The sequence below is a fragment of the Triturus cristatus genome, chromosome 4_1 (genome assembly GCF_964204655.1).
Source record: "Triturus cristatus chromosome 4_1, aTriCri1.1, whole genome shotgun sequence".
Taxonomy (NCBI): domain Eukaryota; kingdom Metazoa; phylum Chordata; class Amphibia; order Caudata; family Salamandridae; genus Triturus; species Triturus cristatus.
Window position 1 is genome coordinate 1,334,859,938 of NC_140585.1, and position 20,744 is coordinate 1,334,880,681.

Consider the following 20,744-nt stretch of genomic DNA (forward strand, 5'->3'; position numbering starts at 1 on the left):
GTCGGTACATGAGTCTGAGTGAGTTTGTGACTGGGTATGAGTGTGTGAGTGGTTGTGTGTCTGTGAGTGGATCTGAACAGGTACATGAGTTTCTGAGTGAGTCTATGAGTGGGTACAAGACTGTCTGAGTGGGTCTGCCAGTAGGTGCAAGAGAGTCTGAGTGGGTCTGTGGGTGGGTGTATAACTGTCTGAGTGGGTCTATGTTATGTTAATAAAATTTATACAGCGCACGAATACCCTTGGGTGTCATGGCGCTTCCAGTGCTACATACTGTGCTCAGTGCTACTACTACTAAAAAAGCCAGGTCTTCAGTTGTTTCCTGAATTGGAGAAGGGGGTAAATTTTTCTGAGCTATAGGGGAAAGGAATTCCATTCCTTGATGGTGTTACACGTAAAACTCTTCCCCCCCAGTTCATCTTTTTAATCCTGACCCACGGCATCAGATGTGTATTGCAGAGCTCTATTTGGAGAATACCATCTGAAAAGGTCCTCTAGAAATTTCGGCCCTTCTTTATGTAATGCCTTATGGGCCATGCAGAGTACCTTAAATTTTATCTGCTGGCCAACTAGCAGCCAGTGGAGTTCTCGCAATGCTGATCTGATAGACTGATATTTAGGTATGTCCAAAATCAGTTTTGCGGCAGCATTTTGTACTGCCTGTAACTTCCTAATGTACAGTCCATTACAGTAGTCAAGTTTAGACAAGACTAAGGAGGTTACAACCGATTTTCTGCAGAATTTAGGGAAAAAAGGCAAAATTTTCCTTATAGTCTTAATCATAAAGAATGAGGAGGGCACAGCCTTGGAGACTTGAGCTTTAAAACTAAGTTTTTCGTCTACGATAACCCCGAGATTTTTTGCTTTATCTACCGGGGTGGGGAGGGGAACAAGATTATCTGGCCACTAAGCTGGGGACCAAGGTGGGAAGAGGTTTCCGAGCATAATCACCTCAGTTTTGCTTGTATTATGTTTCAACCAATGAGTACTCATCCAATGACTTAAGGAAAGCATACAGTCATGGAGTTTTAATGAGTGGTTAATGTTCTTATCCACTGTCGAGATCACCAGTGGGGTGTCGTCAGCATAAGATGTAGGAATCCGATTAAAACTTCTTATCAGTGGAGCTAATTCCGCTACATAAATATTAAAAAGAGTAGGGCTCAACGATGAGCTCTGCGGAACACCGGATGGAAGGGTGAAAGGTGCCGACTTAAATTTACCCAAATTAACTGATTGGGTCCTCTCTGACAGGAACGATGTTAGCAGGGAGAGGGCTTTACCTCCTACCCCAATTTCTTGTAGGCGATGAGCCAGAAGAGTATGGTCTACCGTATCAAATGCAGCGGATAGGTCAAGCAGCACCAAGGCTGTTGATCCACCGCTGTCTAGTGAGGAGCGGATTTCTTCTGTAGTCTTAATCAGAGCTGACTCTGTACTATGGTTAGCTCTAAAGCCAAACTGGATGTGGTCTAGAATTTGATTAATTGCAATAAAAGTGGAGAGTTCCGCATTCATGGTTTTCTCAATTATCTTGGCTGGAAGTGGAATTCTCGCAATGGGCCGTTAGTTGGCTGTATCAGTTGCATCCAAGTTGTTTTTCTTTAGAAAAGGCAGGATACAAGCCTGCTTCCACACAGTGGGAAAGGATCCTTGTTCTATCATCTGGTTAAATATATTAGAAAGGTGCGGTCCAATGAAATGGCAGATATTTTGTAGGATCTTAGGAGGGCAAGGGTCTTCCGGAGAGCCTGACTTGACCATGGAAATCGGTTTAGTGATTTGCATAGGAGACGTCAGTGAGAAACTAAAAAGAGACTTTTACGCTCATTTCTTGTTCCGTTTGATGTGGAATGGGCAAACTGATCATAAACTTATTCTACCTTTGTTCTAAAGGAGAGAGCTAGAGCATCACCGAATTCTTGATTACAATTAACAGAATCATCTTTTTTGATTGTGGTCAGATTTTTCACAGTTCGAAATAATTTTTTACTGGAACCATTAGCTTTTTCTATCTTTGCTGTATAATAAAGAGTTTTCTCCCCGATCAACTTTAAAAAAAAATCTGAGAGCATGGATTTATATCGATTTTTCCCCCCCCCCCCCCTAGAAGTTCATAGTTTTTTTGCCTTCTGCAAGCCTGTTTGTCTATTCTCAAGGCTTCAGAAAACTAAGGGGCAGATGGTGATTTCCTATTTTTATTAATCCAAATACTAGGGACTAGGTTTGCAAAGTTGGTCTCAAGCCAGGTGGTATACTTTGTGGCTGAGAATTCTACATCCTTCTCTACCTCCTGTTCACATTTTGCTAGCTCGTTGACCAAAGTTGTAGGGTCAATTTTATGCCACGCTCTGCCAATAATCTTTGAATTCACTGAGTTAGGACTATTGGTTCGTAAGAATTTATATCTAAAAAGGATGGCTTGATGGTCCGACCAGATTAACGGGAGGGTGGATAGATTGGAGATGGCCGGGTTTTTAGTGAACAAGCCGTCTAGGGTGTGTCCTGCCGTATGCGTGGCACCATGGACCAGCTGTCTAAGGCCATACTCTAATGTCATATTAAGTAGCTCCTCTGTGTCTCTATCATCAGTTGTTTCCAGGTGAAAATTCATATCCCCTAGGATTGTAAAGAAGTTAGAGTGGAGACTGAGCTCTAACAAAGAGTGGAAGTTAACTAGAAAGTTGGATCTGGGGCCTGGAGGGCGATAGATCTGGAGACCTTTATAAGAATCTTGACCAGAGGGAGTAATTTTAAAAAGCATAGCTTCACAGTCAGGTGTAGCTATTATTGAGCAAAAAGAACTTTATTCAGCCTTATGGATCAATGCCAATCCGCCCCCTCTTTTTAATTGCCTATCATATGGGTGCATGAGCTTCTCAGTGGGTCTGTGATTGGGTGTGAATCTGAGTAGGTGTATGAGGGTGCATGAGTGTGTGAGCTGGTCTGTGAGTGGATGAATGAGTCTGACTGGATCTGTGAGTGAGTGCATGATTGTCTGAATGGGTCTGTCAGTGCATTCAACAGTCTCTGAGTGGGTCTGTGAGTAGGTAAATGAGTGAGTGAGTGGGTCTGTCAGTGGGTGCAAGAGTATCCGAGTAGGTGCATAACTGTCTGAGTGGGTGTGTGGGGCTGTGAGTGGGTGTGTGAGTCTGTGAGTGGGTACATGAGTCTGAGTAGGTGTATGAGTGGGAACATGAGTCTCTGAATTGTTCTGTGACTTGGTACATTAGTCTCTGAGTGGGTCTGGGAGGTAGAGCATGTGTCTCTTAGTGGGTCTGTGAGTGGGTGCATCTTTTTACTTGATTGAAGCAGGTCACAGGAAAAAACTTGAAAAAAAGAAAAGGGGGCAGGTAGAAACACCCTGACCCCCTGGGCCAGTCAAAAAACACATAAAAAATAATAATCAGCAGTTTGCCAGTGGGTCCTCGAATCCAGCAAAATAGTTTTTAAAAAACGAAGTGCAGGCTCCCATGCTTTGGGAGGGCCAGGTCCCAGGGGCAATAAGAAATGGAGATGAGTGGGCCCCCGTGGCCCCTGCAGCCCTGGGGACTGCCACCTTCCAGGGGCTAATACTTTGAAGTGCAGGGGGCCAGACGGCACTCCGCAGACCAGGGGACCACTATCTCCCGGGGCTATTTTTAAATAGAATACATCAGGGGCTCCAGTACCCCACACAGCCCGGGGATGCCACCTCCCCGGGGCTAATTTTTGCACATGCAGGGGGCCAAGTAGCCCCTTCACAGCCCCAGGGACCGCCACCTCCCCGGGGCTTGTATATTAAACATGCAGGGGGCCACGTGTCCCCAGAGGCCCCCAGGGACCTCCACCTCCCTGGGCTATTTGAAAGATGGGAGGTGGCTGCTTGTCCCCCTTTCTCAAGCCTCAAATGGCCCTGGGGACCCCCACCCCCCAGGGCTGGCTCCAGCAATGTCCCAGGGTGCCCAACCCCGGCACATTGCAGTTTGCTATGGGATGGCGGGAGTATAGCAAACCAGTGTGCTCGCTTTGACCAAGCGAGAGCACTTTGCTCTTGCTTGGTCAAAGCAAGCACACTTAGCTTTTTCCTGCAGGGAGCTGCATCTTAGCAGCTCCCTGGGGGTAAAAAGCAGTGCCAGCTTCTGCAGGGGGAGGGAGTGTGACGGGACCGCGGGGACCTTTAGGCTCCCCCTGCGGTCCCAAAGGAGATGACCCTTGACCCTGACCCTGACCCGGGGGGATGAGGTCCCAGGGCCCAAAATAGCCCAGGAGGGGGGCCACTCGTCCCCCTCCATTGAAAAAATAAATAATAAAAAATAACAAAATTGACCGGGCTACAGGAAATTGGGTCCCCGGGGCTGAAATATCCCTTGGGAGGGGGGCGGCATGCCCCCCCCCCCCCCCCATAAAAATACAAAGAAAGGCCCCGGGGATAGGGATCTCGCGGCCGAATTCGGCCTCGGGAGGGGGGTCGCACGCCCCCTCCCTTTTCATTTTAATTATTAAAAAAATGGGTGAGGCCCCTGTGGATGGGGTCCCCGGGACCCAAAAGGGTCAAGGGAAGGGGGTCCACAAAGCCCCGTTCCTCAAATAAAAAAAAGAAACAAAGCTGGCAACTCGCAAGAGGCCTCACCCCTTTTCTCCACTACTCTGCAGACGAGCCACCTGGCGCGCTCTTGGTTGGGGGAATGAAGTGCCCTTCACTCCTCAGGGCTCGACCAACTAGTCTACCTGTTACCTCCAATAAGCCCCACACAGTGGGATTGCTGAGAGGTGGTTACCCTTTTTTTCCACCACTCCTCAAACACTCCTTTCCGCATACTGCTGGTGGGGTGATGAGGTCCCCCTGCGTCCTGAGGGCCTTAGGACTTCATCTCCCAAGCAGCAGTGCACAGACATAATAGTTAGTAAACAGAAATTAAAAAAACCTTAAAAATTCACACTCAAAAAAACAAGTTACAGGGACATTATAGTTAGGCTGACATTTCACTCGTACAAAACCAGAGAAATTCAGCTGTTATAGTTAGCTGAGTTAACTATAACTTGCGCCCCCGCAATGCACTGCTTATGACCTCACATATTACATCACTCATGACTTGGTCCGTGACTTCACTGATGACATCACTGATGACATCTCAAATGACATCAGTGATTACATCATCCACATCTTCTCTGACGCACCCACACACACCCCTATTGCATCTTTTATACACCCACTGCCACTCCCACACAAACCATTCACAAACCCGTTGACAGAGCCATACCAGCACTTACACACCCACTTACTAATTCATTGATCTTTTCTCCAGCCCAGCTACAGCCCAGACTGCTGAACGGAATTACACCAAATTTGGCAGAAATGTAGCTCTTGGTCCAGAGTGCATTCTTTTTGTTAAATGGTGTAAATCCTTTCAGTAGTTTCTGAGAAATTCAAAGATTTCTTAGATATACAACTGTGGGTACTGTGGATCCGCGAACTCTCACAATCTTGTGCCTGAGATCTGATTGGCTACCAACACTTCAAACCAGGAAGTGTTGGCAGCCATCTTGAGACTCAGGAAAAATCATCAAAAAAAGAAAAAGGGGCACGGTAGAACCACTCTGACTCCCAGGGCCAGTTCAGGGGGTCCCACAGGGACCCAGGTCCAAAAAAAAGCATTAAAAAAAATATATATATTAGCTTGATTCGAGGTGGATCCACAAATCCGGCAGAACATTTTTTTTTAAAAACGAAGTGCGGACTCCAGCGGTTCATTTTCTTTTGGCCCCCGGGAGTGCCAGGTCCTGGGGACAATAAGAAATAGAGATGTGGAGGCCCGTGCGACCCCCGCAGCCCTGGGGACCGCCACCTCCCCAGGGCCATTTTATTTAATGCGTCGGCCCCCGTGGCCCCCCGCAGGCCCAGGAACTGCCACCTCCCCAGGGCTAGTATAGTGAATATACAGGATGGCCACATGCCCCCTGCTGCCCCCTGGACCACCACCTCCCTGGGGTTATTTTTAAGATGAGAGGGGGTTGCACACCCCCCTCCTTGAGCTGTAAATGGCCCTGTGGAACGCCACCCCTCAGGGCCGGCCCCAGCAATGTCCCTGTATGCCCACCCCTGGGACATTGCAGTTTGCTATGGGATGTCGGGAGCAGTGCTCCCGTCATCCCTTTGCAAATGTGCTTGCTTTGACCAAGCGAGAGCACTTTGCTCCCGTTTGGTCACAGTGAGCACACTTTGCTTTTTACCCCCAGGGAGCTTCATCTTAGCAGTTGCCTGGGGGTAAAAAGCAATGCCGGTTACTGCAGAAGGCGAGTGTCGGCCAGTATCGCGGGGACCTTTAGGCTACCCTGCAGTCCCTAAGGAGATGACCATGCCCCAAGGGATGAGGTCCCCGAGCCAAGAATGGGCCGGAAGGGGGGACAAGCGGCCTCCTCCCTTAAAATAAAATAAAATATTTTTTAAAAAGAAATGGCACGGCCCCAAGAGGGGGGCCGCTCGTCCCACTCTGTCAAAAATAAAAAATAAATTGACTGGGCCGTGGGGGATGGGGTCCCTGGGCTGAAATCAGCCTGGGGAGGAGTGCTGCATGGCCTCCCTCCCCTTGATAAATGAAAATACAAAGTAAGGCTTAGCCCCAGGGAATCTGGTTCCAATGTCTGAAATCGACCTAGAGAGGTGGGCCACACGACACCACTCCCTTTTTATTTTAATAATAAAAAAATGGATGAGGCCCGGGGATGGGGTCCCCAGGACCCAAAAGGGGCAAGGAAAAGGGGGCCACGCAGCCCCCCCTTCCTAAAATAAAAAAAAGATTTGAAGCTGGCAATTTGCTGGAAGCCCCGCCCCCTTTCTCTAATATTCTGCAAACGTGCATCCTGGCGCTCTCTTGGTTGGGGGATAAGGCCCCCTTCGCTCCTGCAGGTTCTTAGGGGCCAATTAGTCCACCTGTTACCTCCAGTAAGCCCCACACAGTGGGATGGCTAAGAGGTGGTCTCTGCACACTGCTGGTGGGGCAATGAGTTCCCCTTGCGTCCTGAAAGCCTCAGCACTAAATTGGACTTCATCCCTCAAGCAGCAGTACGGAGACATTATAGTTCGCAAATAGAATTTAAAAAACCTTGGAAATTCACGTTAAAGTACAGGGATGTTATAGTTAGGCTGACATTTTGCTCGTACAAAACCAGACAAATTCAGCTGTTCTAGTTAGCTGAGTTAATTATAACTTGTACCCCAGCAATACACTGCTTATGACCACACATATTAAATCACTCATGACATGGTCAGTGACATCATGGATGACATCACTGATGACATCTCAAATGACATCACTGATGACATCATCTGTGACGCACCCACGCACTCCTCTTTAGAATCTTTTAAATGCCCCCGGCCACCCCCACATAACCATTCACAAACCCATTGACAGAGCCATACCAGTACTCACTAATTCATAGATCTACACATACATCCACTTTCTCACCCATACTGCCACTCATACACCCGCTCACTAAGCAATACATTTGTTTAAATATCCACCCATATACCCAGACAGGCACTCACACATTGAGTGAGTCACCCATAGAACTACTCACACACCTACACACTCCCCCATACATTCAATCATACAGGTATGTACTAACCCCAATAGTTACATACACATACACGCTCATACAAATAGTAACACGTACTCATTCACCGATACAGTCACTGACAGAAGCATAAACTGATACATATAGCCACTCTCATATTAACTCACTGACAATCACTTACCCCGTCATTCACCTATACTGCCTTTCACATACCCAGTTACTCACCCATACTGACTCATGCACTCAATTACCAACACAGCTATACAGATACTCACTCACCCGTGCAGCATCTCAGACACGCACACAGTACCCCATTTAGCCACTGGCTCACCCACTCACTCATCCATACAGGTAGCCACACAACTCCTCACTCACATACATAGAGAACCAGACCACCATAGAGGTAGTCAGAGAACCAATCAATCACCCATATAGCTATTCATGTAACCACTAACCCACTCATACACCCACTTAGACATAAACTGACAGACAGATACACACATGCACACAACTAGTCACTGACCCATACATTCACTGAGATACCTAATCACTCACTCACACAGTCATTCATGCACCCACTCGGTCATTCATACAGTCACTCATACACCCACTGATTCACCAATACACCTTGGTATATATATTTAACACTCAAACTTTTTAAAAACACTGATAGTCACTGAATGATGTCATCACTGATGTCATTTGAAATGTCATTAGTGATGTCATCAGTGTTGTTACTGACCATGTCATGAGTGATGTAATATGTGAGGTCATAAGCAGTGCATTGCAGGGGCGCAAGTTATAGTTAACTCAGCTAACTATAACGGCTGAATTTCGCTGGTTATGTACAAGTGAAATGTCAGACTAACTATAACGTCCCTGTAACGTTTGTTTTTTTAATGAATTTCTAAGTTTTTTAAAAATGTTTTTGCATGAGTTCTATTAATAAAATAACATAACTCACCCCCGTGAGTGCTTCTCATTTACTGGGTACAGTGCCAGAGAGTGCCTTGTAAATAGGTTCTTTTCGGGTGCTGTGTGAGTGAGGTACAGCAAAACTGTCCATATCACTATTAAGGATGTGTCTCATCTGAAAGCTAATATACTTTGGCATCATACAGACAGTCAAAAAGGTACAAAAGGGTCTTGAATTGGACCCTTCGGAGTTGTAAATCAAGAAAATTGACATCCCTTCTCTATATACTGAAACTTCGAAGGACCCGAAAATGTGTCTTTCAACAAGTGTTCAATTTCTAGAATAGCAGAGAATGGTTGTTGCATTTCATTTTAAAGAAGCGAGTTTCTTGCAGAAAAGTGAGAGAGGACAAAAGATAGGTTATGATTAGTATTGATCAGCATCCAAACAAACAATTACAATAACAATTGAGTAACAGGTGTGCCCTATGTGTGCATTAGATATTCTCTAAAGCGCATGCCACGAGTAAAAGCTTATATCATGGAATCTTCTGTGTAATGTCCTCCATTCTCTAGTATCTTTTATTCTAGTTTCAAACATTCCATGGAATGAGTGGAATATTATTCTAAAATGCTGGATGGAAAATTCAAGAAAAGCCTCACTTCTTACTTTAAATCCAAGAACAAAAAAATCCCTAACTCTGAATCAAGCCTTCTTTTGCCTGGCATCAAAAATCTCGAACAATATTCCTTCTGGACCTGAACTCGGTCCGTATTTATTACCCTTCCGTACACACTTTAAAAAATCCAGTTTCGAGAATGCACTTAAAGGAATAACTCTGATCTCTAGTCATTCTGTATAATTTAGGAACTGTTCTTCTTTTAGTTTTGTTTTTCCCTTCTTAAACACTTCACTGCACATGAAGCTAAGGTCAGTTAAAAGATAAAATACAAATAAATAAATACAATATTCACTTGATATGACAGAAAGTGACCTTTTTTTACGGTCTCCCTCCCACTTTTTGTTCCAAATGCTGATGGTTATGACTGATAGTGCACTGGAGTCTTCTGCCCAGACTCCTGTGCCTGTGCTCTCTCACAAAACTGTTATGCTCGACCAAGTAATCCCAAATTGGCAAAGACTTTACCACCTTATTAATCCCTAGTATATGGTTACAGGATACCCAGGGCATAAGTGGTAAATGGGTCCCCAGGGCTGCAGCACAATTTTGTGCCCCCTTCGGTGACCGAAGCAGCGTACTAACAGTAGGCTTGCCACTTCAGACTGCAAGAGCAGTGCAAACTGCTCAAATTCAAATATGCCCTCACCGTGTGTGGGCAAAGTCAATATACTATCTTTAATCTTTAATCTATGTCAGGCATCCCTAAGGAAGGCCTCCCCAGCACAGGAGGCAGGGTGCAGTGTATTAAAGGTGAGGACAAATAGGTGCATGCCTATATGTCCCTATAGTGGCGTTCCCCATTGGAAACTACTACAAGTGTTAGCGATGCATAGGATAACATGGGCTGCCACTCTAGCGTTTTCAAGGTTGGCAGCTACATTATGATACCACGGAAATTGATTGTGTTTGGTATCAAACAGTGTGCCTTCTCACCCCTGGCACTAATCTTATACCCTGGGTGATGTGGTATGCACTATGAATCCAGGTGGCTACCTTAGAGGTTGCTCACCTGGTTTACCTAGCTTCTTTGTGCTCTGACTGGCAAGCTCGCGTTTCCCATGCCTGCTGCTGCCAAGACAAGATTCTGACCCCCTGCCAGGGAGTGTGATCACTACCGGGAGTCCGGAACAAATGCTTAGGCAGGAAGTAGGTCACACCTCCATCCTCCCAAGCAGGCTAGTGAAGTGGCACATCAAGGCGGTGAGCTTCAAAGGCTGCACCACCTCTGATATGCATCAAAGCTAACAAGAGGGTGGGGCTGAGAGAGATGCCCTGGGCACGCCATAGATGATGCTCTTGGGTTTTGAGGTGAAAGCAGGTAGGCAAATCCTCTGAGTGATTTCAGTGAGGAAGGAAGTTATTGATCCTCTTGCGCTCGTTTCCCCAGATGCTGAAGTTGTAGAATCTGGTGATGAGGGTGTAGTGGGAGATGTTGTTGAAGGCTTCTGGGACGTCGAGGAGGATCAGGACTGCCTCCTCACCTCAGTCGAAGAGGGATCTGATGTCATCAGTTGCTGTGATCAGGTTGATCTCGGTGCTGTGGTTCGAGCGGAAGCCGGATTGGGGTGAGTTGAGCAGGTTGTTTTCTTCCAGGTGTTCCGTGAGCTGGCTATTGATAGCTTTCTCCAGAACCTTGGCTGGGAAGCGAAGCAGCAAGATGGGGTGGTAATCCTTGAGTTTGCTGGTGTCAGCGAAGGGTTTCTTCAGGAGCAGTTTGACCTCTGCATGCCTCCATGCATCTGGAATGGTGGCAGTGGCAATGAATGATTAGAGGATGTATGTGAGGGCACTGCAGATTTCTTTCCATCTAAGGGTGAAGATATGGTGGAGCTGGGCTTTGCAATGGATCAAGTTCATGATGAATGTAGTGGCCTGCATGGTGAACTGTTTCCAGTTGGTGAGCAGGTGGCAGTGGGTGGCGTCAGAAGGTGTCAGGAGGTGATTGAGGTTGGTTGGTTGTGGGCCTAAGTTCCTGTAGAGGTCTGATATCTAATAATGGAAGTAGTCTTCCAGAGTGTTGCAGAGGGTCTGGGAAGGGTAGATAGTGTTCTTGGTGGCAGACAGACAGGAGAACTCCTTGAAGGTGCTGAAGAGTTCCTTTGTGTGGTTGGCGCTAACCTCAAATCGGTTGGTTAGGGCGTCCTTCTTGGCCTCTCTGAGGTGGTGGTGGTATTTGTTGAGACCCGATTTGAAAATGGTGAGGTCTATGTTTTTTTTTTGTAGCAACATCATCTCTCCGGTCACTTACATTCTCGCTTGAGGGGTTGTAGTTCGGTCGTGAACCAGCTGGCCTGTTTGCTGGATCTGCTGTGGCTAGCCTTTCTCAAGATGGCGACTGTGTCGGCATAGTTGAGGATCCAGTTGGAGAAGTTTTGGATGGCTTGTTTGAGGTTGTTGGAGGAGTCTGGCCTGGTGGTATTGAGGGCTGTGGTCCATTGGCTCTCACAGATTCTGCTCCATCTACGATGTGGAGGGATGGGGTATTTGGTGGTTGGTTCCGGTGAGCCTGTGATGATGAAGTAGACGATGCTGCGGTTGGTCCAGGTTAACTCATTATATGGTAGAAGTTGATTCTGTCTCTGGATGTGAAGATGGGTTCCAAAGTGTGACCAGCTGTGATAGGCCGATGTTGCTCATGTTCTCCAGGAGGTTGGTGGAGTTGGTGTTGCTGGGTTCGTCGAGGTGGAAGTGGAGGTCTCCAAGGAAGATGTAGTGTTTGAAGTTGATGGCCAGGGGGAGATGAACGTGGAGATGGTGTTGCAAAAGCTGGGCTAGTGGCCTGCATCCTTAGGCGAGAGTTCCTCTGATGGTTGATTTTGTGTCTGTTTGGATTTGAAAGTTGAGATGTTCCATGGTGAAATGTCACCTTTTGGAGACTGTGCTTGTGGATGATGGGGAAGCCTCCCCCATGCTTGTCTGGATGGTCTCTGTGTATCACCTTGTAGCTGTGGGAGTTTGTGTTAGCGATGTTGGCAGTCTATGCGGGGTTGAGCCAGGTCTCAGTAATGAATGTAATGTCGTGGGTGAGGGTGGTTATGGTGCCCCAGATCTCTGTGGTGTATTTGCAGAGGGATTGGACATTGAGCAGCAGGCATGCAGAGGTCTGGTCCCGGGGTCCACATGGCATTAACCCTGTAATAGTTCCTGGTAACTCGACCTGCAAGTGACAGATTTTCACTAGTCGTTTTTCCCATTGACCACAATGTTATATTTTCTAAAATCTATACATCCGGTTATATGTATGCTATTCTGTTCATTTTGGCATCTAAATCAAGATAAAAATACACTTTATATTTTATAAATTAGTGTAGGATTTCTCTTGAGTCATGTCAATTACTTATTATCCATGTTGGTACTCTGAAATGTTTTACACATGTTCCTCTAGTGAAGCCTGTCTGCTCTTTGCCACACTACCAGGACTGAGCTAAGGGTTTATTAGAGTGAATTCAAGCACCATCTTTGTGGGTATTGTGATAGTACTACATGGTGAGGTTAAACCTCCCCACCACATAATACTCAACTTTCCTACACTAGTGGACTAGGCTCGTATGGCAATACGGGATAAGGTATCTCATCTGGGAAGTTTCCTCACCACACAGAAGATCTTGGCCCATATAGCCGATTGGAGTGTGGTGTCCTCAGTCCGTTGCTGTGGCATCTCCGTCGTTTGTAAAAATAAATAACAGCAGCTTGTGTTTATTTTGCATTGCTCTTCAATTTCACTATTTCTTAGCACTGTGAACAACACTTGTCATTATTAGTTAATTTAATGCCACCAAATTTAATTTTTTTACATGGATAAGAGGCTAAATTGGACTTTTGATTACAAAGTATGCCATTTTGGTTGGTAAACAGGGAATGAAAGATTGTTCCTTTCTGAAATAAAAGGTGAAATTATCATTGAGGGCTATACTACTGAGGCAAGACAGACCTATGCCTATTATTCGCTCAACTTTAATTTTATTTACAGAAAGTAGAGGTAACTATCTTCACAACACTATAAAGCATGTATTTTGTTAATTTTCTTTCCTTTGTGCTCTAGGTCTTTTATGCAGTGATGGGAAACACAGCTAGTGATCGCGTCTCAGGAGAGAGACATGGGTCCAAATCTCACCGCAGTGATGGACAAGCCAGCATTCATTCTTCAAAGGAGCAAGAGCAGAACAAAATCATGGTGGGCAGCACTGATGATCCCAACATTTTCAGCACTCAGGAATCAAAGGTATGATACAGTACCTTTTACTGCAAACGTTCTGAAATTTACATTTGTATTATATGAAGGTTCTGCCATGTACATTTATTTCTACAGTAGCTGACACTGAGGCACCTGAAGCATTTTGGCCATGTGTATAGTTTAAATGTGATTCAATATCTTTATTTACACTTTCCTTGAATCAAGAATGCTTAGTGCGCTTTTAAAGAGTTAAATGGCTGGACACATAGGCTTATAACAATAATATATGACCAGGAAGAGGAAACTTCTGTTGTACAATTTCTATGAACCATGCCTTACCCCTCATCCAGGTTGGCCAACAACACTGAGAAGTTGGGTGTTGTGCATTAAGCGTCACCAGCTTATCAGAAAGAAATTAAACATTTTAAGAGTACTACATACCTTGCCAGCACATCAAATGTCATATCTTCAGTGCTTTATTTGTAAAAAAAAAACTTAAATCAAGGACTTTTGTCAGAAAGTCATTGCAGATTGCATCACCCATTGCAGCTGCCAATAACAGTACCAACAGAACTACTAAACATCACACTCCTACAAGTGTGACCCTTCAGGCTATTCCAGCTTCCCAGAGCTATAGGAATGGCTTGAGCTTCAGGTACTAGTCATTTTAATGTGTATGTGTTTGGTTGATTCCACTCACAGCATGATTCCATGGAATGATGGCGTGCACAGGGTTCTGTGGGGGAGTTGTAACGAGAGAGCGGATTTTGAAGAGGTGCTGGCGGTCACCATTTACGGCCTGTTCCTTAAGAATAAACCTTTCTTATCTCACTGGTGAGGATGATGGGATCCGAACCCATGCATAGAAGGCCAAATGGGCGGATGTTTGGTAAGGATAAAGATGCCTGGTTTCAAAGGGAGAGTCTAAATATTCTTCTCCTGTACAAACATGTGGCAAATTGTCATAAGTGTTGCTGTTGACAATTAAGTGGCGGTGCCGAGCACTGTAAACCACCGGCTCAAATTAAGCAGTGGATATCTTCAAGGGGAAATCCTCACATTTTCCCTTTATTCAAATTTAAATTCACCTTATTATAATTGTAATTAAATAGCCCATAACTTATTTTATATGACTTAAATTTGATGATGTGGCACCAGGCGATTTAGTTAAATGATGTAGTAATCAGGCGATGTAGTGGAGAATTTCTTTCTGATTAGCTGAAAGTGCTTAATGCACAACACCCAGCTTCTCAATAGTATACCAAGTCTAGGACAAACACAAATTAACTTTTGGGATATGAATCTTAACTGTAGAATGGTAAAAATGTTCCCCTTGGTGACTGTGGTGAAAAGAAGGTCTCTTTCGATATAGGTTTACCATTGTTATGTTATGTTATAGTGGATTTATACCGTGCACAAATACTCAAGAGTGTCCTGGCGCGCAAAGTTACCGTGACCTAGTGGAGCGAGAAATTTAAGTCGGCTGATTAAAAAGGAAGGCTTTAAGTTGTTTTTTAAAAAGTCTGAAGTCCTGAATATACCGTAATTCCAAGGGAAGGGAATTCCACGCTATAGCTGCTTTAACGGAGAGGGACTGACCCCCCCCCCAGCCGCATCCTGCGGAATCGGGGAATCGCCATCCGTCGTTTGGTGGCTGAGCGCAAAGATCTGCTGGGGACATAGAAAGCAAAACGCTTCCTGATATACATTGGACCAAGACCATGCAGGGCTCTATGAGCCAGAGTGAGAGTTTTAAATTGCACTCTGTGGGCCACAGGAAGCCAATGCAGATCTTGTAAATGCTGTCTTACGCTTGATCTTTCAGAGATGTTGAACAGGAGTCTAGCCAGGGCATTCTGTATGGTCTGCAATTCCTTTAAGAGATATCCAGGGATGCCAACGTACAAAGCAGTGGCATAATCAATGCGGGAGAGAATGAGAGCACGGGCGACCATTTCCTTGGCTGGCCTTGGAAGCATAGGGAAGAACCTTCTTAATGATTTAAGAGTGCCGAAGCAAACTCCGGTGAGTTTCTTGATTTGCACAGAGAACCGCAGGTCTTCTCCAAACCAGACCCCCAAATTCTTTGCTGGATCGCCCTCCGAGTTGGGTCAAGGGAAGTCTGGTGGCCACAAGGTTTCTCTGAAGGCAAGCGGAAACTGACCATACAGAAGGACCTCCGACTTGTCCTCGTTGCACTTCAGTTGGGCATGTGCAAGCCACTTAAACACAGACGAGAGACATTTCTGGGCAGTTTCTGTCGACAAGTCAGAGTCCTTCCAGGTAAATAGGAGCTGGGTGTCATCACCATAAGCTATTATTTTTGCTCCCAGCTCCTCGGCCAGAAAAATCTAAGGAGTCAGATAGATATTAAAGAGCAAAGGGCTCAAGGTAGAACCCTGTGGAACTCCAGTAGACATTTTCCTGGCAGCCGATAAAAAAAGGTGGCATCCAGACCTGCTGTGTGCGCTCTTCCAGAAAGGATTTCATCCAATTCCAGGCGGGGCCAACAATGCCAATGTTTGAAAGTCGAGTGAGAAGTAATTGATGGGGCACCGTATCGAAGGCAGCTGAGAGGTCAAGCAAAATCAAGGCCGCCCTGCCGCCCGCGCCAGGTTTTCCGTAATCTCCTCAGGCATTTCTACCAGTGCGGTATCGGTGCTATAACGCCCTAAACCCGGATTGCGCCGGGTGGAGAACACCGGATGCTTCAACATAGGCCTCAAGCTGTCGGAAAACCACCTTTTCACAAACCTTTGTCAGTGCTGGGAGGAGAGAGATGCGGAGATAACTAGCAAGTTTAAAAGGATCTAAAAAAGCTTTGCCTGTTTCCAATTCAGAGGTACAGTAGCAGTCTGTAAGGATAGATTGATAATCGTATTTACCTCTGGATAGACCACCTCTGCAACCCCAGCCAGAACTCTAGCTGGACATGGGTCTGTTGGGGAACCCGACTTAAGTGCTTTGAGGATGGCCAATGCATCTGACCCAGCTATGGGCAGAAACTTCATAAATGGAGAAGCTGATGGCGTGGGAGCTGGAGGAGGCAAAGGAAAGGGAACTCTCGGCACCAGGGAACCCGTCCCTAGGCTCTCTTGAATGTTCTGTATTTTTTCAATAAAGGAAGAAGACAGCTCCTCACACCATTGCGATGAAACTGGAAGGGCTGTTTGTTCAGCGCAGGGTGCCAAAAAGCTTCTAACAATGGAGAAAATCTCCTTACTACTGTTATTGGCTTTAGCAATCTGCTCCGCATAAAAACTACTTTTCGCCTCCCCAATGGCTGCATAGTAGTCTCTCTGGGCTTTGCGAAGAGCAATTTTGGCCAGGGGTCAATACTCCCGATGCCAGCGTCGTTCCAGTTTTTAAAAATCCAATTTAAGCTCTCTAAGAGTGCCAGAGTACCATGGTTTAGGTGGAATAAGTCTTGGTCGCTTGTTGGGAAGGAGTTTAGAAGCGGAGCCAACCCCTTGACTGATCTAGGTGGCAAAACTGTTTACCGCTCCTTCAAGATCATGGGCTGCAGACGGCGTGAAAGTAAGAGGGCCTTAGAAAGGGCCAGGATATCAATCTTCCGTACCGGCTTGCTTTGGGCCGAGGCTATAGAGGAAGGGGCCTTCCCTATAGTCCAGGAAAACCGGACCAAATAGTGATCTGACCAAGTGACCTGAAGGGGGTCAATAACGGACAAGGCAAAGTTGGAGCACACCAAGTCGATCGTATGTCCTCCCTTATGGGAGGAAGACTTGATCCACTGGGTCAATTGTGCTAGATCAAACAAATCCATTAATTCCCTGGATTCAGAAGCCTCCGGGCAATCTAAATGGATGTTAAAGTCGCCCAAAAGGAGGAAATTTGGGAAGCGAAGGGCACGGGAGACAATGACATCATCCAGGGCTTTCAGAAATGCTCTGGGAGGGCCAGGAGGACGGTAAACCAGCGTGCCACCCAGCGTGTAATGGGGTGACATGACAATGGTAAAGTCAAGCGCCTCCCCATCCACTAACCCCACAGATACCTCACTAGAGAACACCCAAATGTCCCTGAACACCACTGCCCTACCACCCCCCTCTCCCCATTCAGGGTTTAATTGCTCTTCACCTTCTTTCTCTTATCTTTCATCCTACTTCACCCTCTCCCAACACTTCCCCATTACTTAGGAAGAAGGTCATAGGACTTGGAGAAAGGAAAATGTCCTAGGTATATGAAAGAGCACTTGTATGCCAGCATCTTTTGCTTTTTTGGTTGTATACCATCAAACTTGTGGTGTTTGTGTAAGTTCAAATAAAGGAGACTGCAATAAACAATAAATGTTAACACCAATAATTAGAATAAAATATCTAACATAATATTAGCTTTTTACCTCTTTGGATTCGACAAAACAGAACTTTTCTCAACATTGAGTTTAAATGGCATTGTTGCGAGGATTCATTGGTGTAACTTGTGCAACCTGTGTCATCATCAGCCCCTATCATGTAGAAAATGTTAATTTTTATACCTTCCAAATTGTGGCAGAGAACTAAACGATGAGTGCACAGATAATCATGAAATTCCCTTTGTTGGAAAAGTGGAGAAATGCTTCTTGTCTACTGATGTAATCATGTTGATGAGAGTAAACCCTACAATGTCAATAGAGAAGATCCCTGATCAAGCGCGTGGCTAAAAATAAAGTTAGCCCTAGCCCATTCATGTAAACTATGGGTAATTGTTGTTTGTCCATTTTCATAACGGCCATACGGCTCCAGGAATCATTTTCCAAGATATTGTTTAGGCCTCACAATATACTGGAACCACCCAATGTAGTGCCAACTCAAATAAGTCACAAAATGCTGTTTGCAGAATGAACCAGGAAATTGAATGACAGAAATATAGAAAATGCTTGGGGATCAATCTAGAAAAGCAAACACAACATATTTAATCTTAAAAGGCAACTCTAGTAAAAGAAATAAAACTAGACTTGGATAGGTGTTAAAAGATACAATTATTATCATCAGAATGATAGTGGAACTGAAAATCAGCTATGTATCTGTTTACTTATTCCAAATAAATTTGAAAACGAGAGCCAAGAGGTGTATTCAAATGTTATTGTATAAATAAATGGTACAGTAAAAAACACACATAGAAGTAAAAGCAACAACAATGCCAAATAGTAAATCTTCAATCCATGTAATTTAAGCTTCTGCATAAAGAAAGTTTTAAACGCAAATACAAAGATTCAAACCTACCAACCCTGGCAAGATTATTGGTTTACATGAACATTTATAACGGACAGTGTGTGACTATATCTGAGGCCAATTATCCAATCAATTTGGTATTTAATGGTCTGTGAAACAGTTGAATAAAAACTTCCAAATTGGCAGAGGTCCATCTGCTTATTCGCCAAAGAAAACTTATGTCACATCCTTTTTGGGGAAGAAAGGCTAAAGTATCATTTCCATCAAAGTCATGCAGAACATTAATAACCTTTTCTTCCTTTGGTGAGGGTGTCAGCCCTTCTCAAGCTACAGCAACAGTCCTCGTCCAGGTAAACCACAAGTCACTAAATCATCCTCTGGTAGCTTGGCACAAAATCAGTCTGGCAATGTGTAATGTATTTATGCAGCACACAAACAATAATAAAGTAAAACCAGAAAAATCTCACACCAATTTAAAAAAACAAATTATAGTTATCTCAGGTAATTATAACTTGTTTCCTAAGGTAGCTATAACTCGCTCCCCCGCATGGACAGGTTTCTTATCATTAATTTCACTGCAAATATTGTAGTGATATTATCAATGATGTCATAGAAAATGTCATGAGTGATGTAATACATGAAAAAATTATCAGTGAATGGGAAAGGAGTGAGTTATAGTTACCTTAGCGTGGGTTACTTTTTATGCCACTCAATATGCCGAGGAAGAAGTTGATGATGGGGTACCATCCTTGAGCCACCTTTAATCCTCTGCTATAGTTTTTAACAAGGAAGATGTTAATTGTGCACTCATTTACAAAAAGGGAGACAAAATAGATTGCATGCAGAAAGTGGTAGCTAGGCTTGTTCTGACCAAGGTCCAGGACTGGATTGATGATGTTGCTGCTCTCTCCCCTCTACAGGCAGGTTTCAGGGCCCGCATTAGCACCATAGATCAGGTGTTCCAATTGTTCTCATTTACTGGCGTATAGTCATCCTCGGCAAGGGCAGCATGTACGCTGCCTTTGTCGATCTTAAATCCGCCTTCGACATGGTATCTAGGAACAAATTGTGGGAGGTCCTAGAGGAGATGAGGCTGTATTTAGATCTGCTCTCCCTAATTGTCGGCCTTCATGAGGACAATTATGCACAAATACGGTGGGGAGCGGCATGAAATAAGCCTGACCCTTTCCCTGTGCACAAGTGCGTTTGTCAGGGATGTGTGCTAGCACCGACTTTGTTCTCTCTTTTCATAAATGGTGTTGCAAATTTTCCTTGATGCCATTCATACTGATGCCCCTGTTTTAGCTGGAAGGAAAATTTCCATTCTCATGTTTGCGGATGACACGCTGATAATCTCCAAACACCTAGTGGATTACAGCGTGCCCTCAACCACTACGAGGAGTTTTGTCTTCTGACAAGCCTTAAAATCAATGCTACAAAGACAAAACATATGGCATTTAACCAGCATAGAGCTTTCAGGAGGAAAATAATGATGGATGGGCTCCCCCTGTAGCAGATGGACGCTTTTGTCTATCTGGGTATCAAAGTTCATAAGGACATGAGGTGGAAGTTATGGCACTAAAGCATGGACATCTAGTTGGCACCCTTAGAAAGGAAGTTAAAACCTCTCTGACGAGGCCCATTAGCCTGGCTCTTCAAATTTACTATAGTAAAGTGTTGAGCTCAGTCCTCTATGGGGCAGAGCTGTGAGGCTTAGAAAACCTGAATCAGCTGACACTAGCAGAGAACGCGTTTTTACACACAATCACTAGCCTCCCACAGAGCACACCCACCCTTCCCTTAAGGAATGATCTGTGTATTATACTGGCGACGAGTGTTGGCTACGCATGAATTGTCAGTATACACTGAGGGCTTAAGGAATGTTATTAATTCGGATCAATTTAATAAAATTACCTGCTGCGAAATCTGTGAGACACGCTTTATGAAATGAGTCTATCACACTTGTGGGATTTCCCCTTCACCCTTGACATTCCTTCCAAAAAACATTCTTAAAGAGATTTACTGGGAAATGGTTACACAAGAAGAATTCAGATCTCATGACCCATCTTCACGGGGCTCTTCTCACAAATCAAACCATGCCTGAGCCAAGAGCTATACTGGGATAAAATCACATAGCCTTTGGATCCGAAACTTTACTTCCAATTTAGATCTGGCACCTTGCTGTTGAAGTCTTTCTCATACAAATGGTCTCACACTGGGGATAATAAATGCCCTGTCTGCGTT

The 20,744-nt window shown here is 44.9% G+C and overlaps 1 protein-coding gene across 1 annotated transcript in view; it reads left to right on the forward strand.

The window, feature by feature from the left end:
• Positions 1-20,744, forward strand: part of PRKAB2 (protein kinase AMP-activated non-catalytic subunit beta 2) — a 383,829-nt gene that overhangs the window by 58,774 nt on the left and 304,311 nt on the right. The window contains exon 2 of the mRNA XM_085654813.1: positions 13,195-13,374. Coding sequence (XP_085510939.1) covers positions 13,210-13,374 — 165 coding nt within the window. The 5' untranslated portion in view covers positions 13,195-13,209. The remainder of the gene's footprint in view (positions 1-13,194; positions 13,375-20,744) is intronic.